The sequence below is a fragment of the Corvus moneduloides genome, chromosome 7 (genome assembly GCF_009650955.1).
Source record: "Corvus moneduloides isolate bCorMon1 chromosome 7, bCorMon1.pri, whole genome shotgun sequence".
Lineage (NCBI taxonomy): Eukaryota > Metazoa > Chordata > Aves > Passeriformes > Corvidae > Corvus > Corvus moneduloides.
Window position 1 is genome coordinate 30,637,694 of NC_045482.1, and position 7,111 is coordinate 30,644,804.

General features: G+C 55.9%; 1 protein-coding gene across 1 annotated transcript; it reads left to right on the forward strand.

The window, feature by feature from the left end:
- The first annotated feature begins 1,434 nt into the window (after nucleotides 1-1,434).
- C1QL2 (complement C1q like 2) lies at nucleotides 1,435-3,492 on the forward strand. The gene is made up of 2 exons (XM_032115162.1): nucleotides 1,435-2,266; nucleotides 2,701-3,492. Exons 1-2 carry the CDS (start codon nucleotides 1,628-1,630, stop codon nucleotides 2,878-2,880), a joined length of 819 nt encoding a protein of 272 aa, XP_031971053.1. The 5' UTR covers nucleotides 1,435-1,627; the 3' UTR covers nucleotides 2,881-3,492.
- Nucleotides 3,493-7,111: the final 3,619 nt, after the last annotated feature.

The window sequence follows — 7,111 nt, forward strand, 5'->3', positions numbered from 1 at the left end:
TTTTAGGGCATTTCTACAGTTCTTGGACGAAGCCTGTATGTTCTCATTTGCATATAATGCCTCCAGGCCATCAGCTTCAGCAGGCGTTGGATCAGACTGGGCGGCTCGCTCCTTCGACCTGCAGCTCTGCCCGCTTTAAGACCAAACAGACTGCCTTCAGCTCCGGCGAGCCCGCTGGGAATTCACCCTTCTTACGCACCAAGGGAGCTTGGGACACCGGAATGCTGCCCTGAGGCAATCTGTGTAAACCCCGTATCTCTCTTTTCTTTCCTTCCAGGACGGGTGCTTAACCTTCCGCTCGGAGACACGTGGACAAGATCCCAACTTTCTCTCCAGGGGAGATCCCCGCAGGCAGTTTACGATACCAGAGCTCTCGCTGAGCTACCACCGTTTACTCGGAAAATCGCAGGCAATTAATCACACTTTTCTCGGGGGAAAACCCACTTGATTTGGACCCGTCATTACGCAGTGAAACTACAGAACACTGTGCTGTAACCTAACCTGAACTCTGCTAAAGGCATTTCTTCCTAGGGCTCCCCTTTCACTTGGCAAGCCCTGCGTGTGTTTGGAAAACCGGGACGGACTTTGGTTACACTTGGGCGTGTGGAGGAGCAAGATGCACCCGCGATGCTGTCCCGCTCGTCTTTGGGCCGCCGAGGCAGGACGCGGGGAGGCTGCGGAAGCCACGGGGAGTACTCTGAGGTGACCTGCTGCCTGCGCGGGGCTTTCCCGGCCCCCTCCCGCAGAGCTGTCGCGTAGGCGGCGGCAGGGAGCTCACCCCGGCGGGACCGGGACTCCGACCGCCTTCCAGGCATCGCGCAGGGGCCGTCCCGCTGCGAGCAGAGGGACGGAAGGACGGAGGGATGGAGAGATGCAGGGAGGAAGCAGTTCAGGCGGCAGGTGAACGGGGCAATGCGTCCCCCACCGTCCGGGTTTCAGCGGGGCGCAGTTTGGGCGGCACCCGCAGTGACTCCGCCGGTGACGGCGAGGCGGGCGCGGTATCCCCCCGCAGCCGGAGTGCGCGGGGACGTGCGGGACGCCCCGCCGCCTCTCCCCTCCCCTCCGCCCGCCCCGCCCGGGGGGCCGCGCCGCCACCGGCGCTCGGCGCGGCGAGCGGGCGGGCGCTGGCAGACGGGCGCCCCGCGGACCGCAACGACGGCGGCGCCCCGGAGCCCCCCAGGCGGCTCCGCCCCGGCCCCCCGCAGGTGGGTCCGCCCTGCCCGCGCCCCCCACGTCGGGGCGGCGACGGGGGCGGGCGAGCCCGTCCCCCCACGCGGGGCCGAGGGGTAGAGCCGGGCGCCCGCTCGCCGCGGCGACGCCCCCCGCGTCCGCCCAGCCCCGCCGGGCGGACGGGGCGCCGCGTCCCCTCGGAGCGGAGCGGGGCGGCTCTCGGCGGCTGTCGGCATGGCGGGGCTCCCGGCCGGCCGGCGGGCGGGCTGAGGCGGGGGCCGGGCGGGGAGGCGCCGGCGGCGGGGTCTCACCGCCTCTTCTTGCCGTCCCCCGCAGGGAGCGGCCGGCCCCCCGCGCCACCATTGCCTCGCACGGCAAGGAGGACCTGCTCGCCGCCGCCGCCCGGCTCTGGCAGCGGAGGAGGCGGCTGCTGGCCGCCGCCGGGCTCGCCCTGGCCATGGCCGTCGCGCTGCTTGTCGCCGTGCCCCTGCTGCTGCTGCAAGCGCCCGCCGACACCGGCGCCCACTACGAGATGATGGGCACCTGCCGCATGATCTGCGACCCGTACAGCGGTGGGCGGCCGCCCGGCCCCGGCAGCACCGCCGCCGTGGAGGCCCTGCAGGACCTGGGCGCCAACCCCCCGCCGCCCTTCGTCCAGGGACCCAAAGGGGAGCCGGGCCGGCCGGGCAAACCGGGCCCCCGCGGGCCACCCGGGGAGCCGGGTCCGCCGGGTCCGCGGGGCCCGCCGGGGGAACGGGGCGACGCGGGGAAGCCGGGGCTGCCCGGGCTGGCGCTGGCGGGCGCGGGCGGCGGCGGGAGCGGCGGCGGGGCGGCGGTGGGCGGCGAGGCGGCGGGCGGGCTGAGCGCCGCCTTCAGCGGGCCGCGCATCGCCTTCTACGTGGGGCTCAAGAGCCCCCATGAGGGCTATGAGGTCCTCAAGTTCGACGACGTGGTGACCAACCTGGGCAACCACTACGATCCGGCCAGCGGCAAGTTCACCTGCCAGGTGCGCGGCATCTACTTCTTCACCTACCACATCCTCATGCGCGGCGGCGACGGCACCAGCATGTGGGCCGACCTCTGCAAGAACGGCCAGGTGGGTTCCGCCGCTCCCCCGCGCGTCCTCCCTGCCCGGGGTCCCCCGTTGTCCCTGACCCCCGGTCTTCCCCGGCCGCTGCCGGGAAAAGAAGCAGCGGGAGCATCCTTCGCGCCGTCGGGGCGGGGGTGCAGCTCTAGAGCCGCGACAAATTCCGAACTCCCGGCTTGCAAACTTTCCTGCCGGGTTGGGGAGAAGGGGAAGCGAGGAGAGGGGAGGGAGGGAGGACATGGGGAAGAGGAGGGTTTGGGGAGAGGGACTTGGGGCACTGATGGAGGAGCTGAGGAAGAGGGTCTTGGGGAACTGATGGAGGGGCTGGAAAAGGGGGACAGGGAGGACTGATGGAGGGGCTGTGGGAGAGTGACTCAGGGGCTAATAGAGACGCTGGGCAAGAGGGGCTGGGGGGCTGATGTACCCAGCGGCTGTGTTGGCAGGTGCGGGCCAGTGCCATCGCCCAAGACGCAGACCAGAACTACGACTATGCCAGCAACAGCGTGGTGCTGCACCTGGACTCCGGCGATGAAGTGTATGTCAAGCTGGATGGAGGCAAAGCACACGGAGGCAACAACAATAAGTACAGCACTTTCTCTGGCTTTCTTTTATACCCTGATTGACACACAAGTGACACAACACAACTGGCCCCGCCACTGATGCACATGGGGCTGTTTGGCATTTCCATACCCCATCGTGCTGCTGTTCCTGCTGGTGTCCCCTGTCTCCGCAGGTCACTTTAGCTTCATTATCAGTTTGTATGTTTTTATTTTCACCCTTGTGAAAACGAAATAGAAATGAAACAAAGTGATCCCCTTCCTTACTCTCCCCCATTTCTTCTGACCCCCCTCTCCCTTTGTCAGCCTGAGTGTTTCGTGTGTCACATGAGGAACTCGGCAGCCTGAAACTCTCAAGTGGTTCCAGGGAGGTTTAAAAGAGCCCAGAGTTTGGACTGTGTCACACATGGAATTTGAACAGGTCACATTTTTTCATCAATAAGTATTAATGACGATGATGAATTTTCAGATCAACTATTCACGAAGTGGGACTGGACCATAACTGTTTTTCCCTCTGCTGCTTTGTATGGGGTCAAGTGTAAACTTTTCTTTCTGTGCAATGCAATGCTCGTGTGAATGATGGTGTCATTAACGTCAAACCTGTTTCTGTCTGCAAAAGAATTTGGTCATTGACCACGGTCACCCAAATACCACATTAAATTATGTTTTTAGACAATGCCTTCTTGCTTTCTGTCTCTTCCAGTGCTACGAAGGAGCACTGTGGTGATGCCACAGGAGGGTGGGAAGTAAAGGAGGGGGTCACTTCAGTCCCTTAGGTTTGTAGCAATACTTAAAGTTAGGATGGGGTACCTTGCCTAGGTCTTGATTATGGTTCGAGGGGGCTGGGAAGAAGTAGAAAGAGAGGAAAAAAGCTTCACCTTTGCAGTTTTGTGAAAAGAAGGCACACAGTCATCAAGAGGTGAAAGTGGGGGTGTGCAGTGGATCTCCTAAACAGATTTACTGGGTTTAAAACCTGATCCAGAGGTTAGTGAAGTACAGGAAAAGCAGTTTAATCAGTGATTATGGAAAGCTGTGTTTCTGTAAAAATGCTTGACAAATGTAAGAAGGCAGCAGGGGAGAGAGAGTTTGTCTAAACCTTTGCACTTGCAGTGTGTGTAGGGGTTGGAAACCACACCTGACTGTAGGTGGGTCTGCACAGTGCCTGAGACAGGCTGGGTGAGAAAGCTTGCTCAAGACTGATGGATTCAGACCATTTAGAAGGGTTTTCTCCTGATGGTCCTCTAAATCCCAGCCAGTCTTGGCCTTTTCAAAATGCACAGGTGTGTAAGTAGTGCATATGGTTCTGAGCCTTTGGTGGAGGAGGTACGTTTTTTGTCATCACCCCAGTAGGTAACCTCCTCAGTCTGGGTAGACTGGGACTGCTCTGCTGAAGCTAAAAGAGCTAAATTGATTTACCAAAGCACTTACTTTCATTTTACTGTCTTGTCATTTCATTTTTCCCTCCTGAACTTCTTACCTCCCTATCAGTTCTCTGCCCTTTGCAGTGTTAGTGCAGTTTCACAGATAAGAGAGACAGAAGCTGGTCTGAAACAGCTCTGCCAAGGCTGGAGCTTTGCCCCTGCCCTGATGTTGCAGGAGGAAAGGGAGCCACAGTCAAATGGACTTGTTCCAGCCCCACTTTGGGGCAGCCCCATGATGACCAAGTTCTTACAGTCACTCCTGTCTCCTACCTAGTCCTCAGTGGGTGTTGTCTTCTCCTTGGCTGGAAAAGGAGGGTCAAAGGGAGAAAGCAATTCCTCCATCCCGTCCTCAAACATCCCCCAGCTGAGGGAAGCAGAGTTCATAACCAGGTACATGTGTTAGACACTTATCAATCTCTTATGTCTTGTTGATTTGTACTATTTAGAATATGATTAAAACCAGTGTCTGAGACCATCCAAATGAAGTATAATTGCTATGGATCCTCAATTCCCACCGGATCCGTAATCCTTTTTGACTATTCCTTCCCCCTCCTTCAATGAAATGGAGCTTAGACACAAAGCCCTTGGTTTAAATTTCAAAAAATTAAAATTGACATGCAGCAGCATTAGCAGGAGCCAGGAGGAATTCTAAGGAGGTGCCTGGGCTCTGCTTTATCCTTTGCATTAAGAAGCAATTTGTACTTCTAACAAAGACCCAACTGTTCCCCCTTGGCAAAAGGGCAATGAAGATGCCTTGCAAGGGAATTGCTGTTCACAATACTTAAACAAATTTGAATCTTAGATTTTTAAATCTGTATTCCCTGGTGGAGCCTGCTCCTCTCAATTCAAATGCAGGGCTGGTGGTGTGTGCCTGCCAAGGTGTCAGTAGCTAAGCGGATGATGGATTGATGAGGCAATGGGAAGACACAGGCTCACAGTGGCAGTTTGCCCCGACAGTGATCTATGTATCTGCACATTATCAATGTCATGAGGAGGCTTGAACCACCCTCACTAGATGTCTCATTTTCCACTTATCTCTTATGTACTAATTATCAGGCTGGATTATTCCCCAGGATAGAAACAAAAAAAATTGCTCATTGCCACTCCACTGACAGTTTACACAATCGATAGAATGAACGTCTCCCTCAGCTGCTCACAGGCTTTTTTGTTTCCTCTCCCCATTGCAGGGTCTTCTGAATTGCCTCTGTGGGGGCTCTGTGGCTCTCACCCAGCATCTGCGGCAGTGGTGCCTGGACAGGCTCCGCTGTCCCAGTCATCTTGGTGGTAGCTCAGGGTGTAGGTTGTGTTTTTTTCTGACATAACACAGGGAAAAGCAATTGGGAGGTGAAAAACTTGAGTGCTCAGTGGTGCAGTTATCCAGAAAAGCAGAGGCAGCACTGCGGATGGGGATGGTGGTCCCTGTGCTGCCAGTGGCTGTGGGTGAGAGCAGGGTCACACACAGTCCAGCAAGCACCCTGAGGTGGCCTTGTAGTCTTCTGGGCTTCAGCTGAGTCTTCCTGCCCTTAGGAATGGTCTGTGGGTTCTGCACATTTCATGTCACAAAGAGAAGGGGCTGTTTGTAAAGGGGATACCCTGGTCCCCTGGTTTGGATGGGAAGAGGAGAATTCAAGTGTACTCAAGGGGCTGCCTTCAGCTTTCTCTGGGACTGCTTTTCCCAAATGATACTGCATCTCAAACAACCATTAGCCAGTGTCTGTTCTGGAGGTCTGACCCCTCAGAGGTGTTATTGATGAGTTAAGCAAATGCTTTTAAGAACTTGGAGGTTATCAGGTGTGATGTGAGTAGGGAAAGCCCCCTGAAAGGAGTGGAAGATTGGAGTTTTAGAGAAAAGGTGCTTTCTGTTTCTGAGCCCAGCTGTGTGCTTAAGTTAAGATGATAATACTAAAGTTAAGATTTTAAAAAAAAGACAGGTGTTCATGCTGTCAAAGTAACTTAGATACTGCACCAGCAAATCCCTGATCTTTGTGCTACCAATGTGAAACCTTGACCCTTATCCTGTGCCTGCTCAGTACTGGCTATGGAAGGGATCCCTGGAAGAGAGGCAAGCAGGAAGATGTTGAAGCACACAAACATCATGAAAAAGGGGAAGTGGGGATGCTGCAGAGAGCCCTGAGGGAGGTGCCAGCCACCCCTGCTCTGTGGTTGTTCCCTGGAGGAAGGTGTTCAGGTCACTCCGCTCTCCCACAAGCCAGTGGATTTGTGGCTGGGCACTTTTCTTCTGTCTTGACCTTCACTGGTTTGGGGAACTCCTGGCAAGTCTCTAGGGAGGTGGGTGAAGAAATACTGCTTTGTCTTTAGGTGGTGAAGAGGGTGAGCTGCTGGTGCTGAGTTTTCTCCAGGCAGGGTACAGAGTTGAGGAATCCATGCTGCGAGAGCAGTTGGTGTCGGGTGTCCTGTGCCAAGTCTGGTGCCTCTGTGTTTTCCAGGATCTCAGCTTGCAGATTTCCTCCTTGATGCTCATTCCCCTGTGGAGCAATGCTTGGGTCAGTGGGTCTCCCTGTCTTGCAGCAGCAAGAACAGTCCTGTGGTGGGTTCTCATCTTTCCCTTTTGCTGTAAGAAAAGCAAAGTGTTGCTTTTTGTGCCTTGTGTCTTTACACACATGCTTTGAACCACGCATTGATCTTCGTCTTGCTGCTTTTGAAACTCACTTTGGGTATTTTTCTTCGTGATTTAATGCTTGTTTATCTCTTTGCTTGGCTCCTCCAGTGGCTCACAGTGCCTGGACAGGTTTAATTTGTGAACTCAAGAAGTAGGGAGGATGGGTTTTGGTGGATGCTCATGTGTTCTTTTTCTGTTTATGCCACAAACTAATTATATTAAGGGGTCTGTGACAATAGAGGCAAAATGGCATATA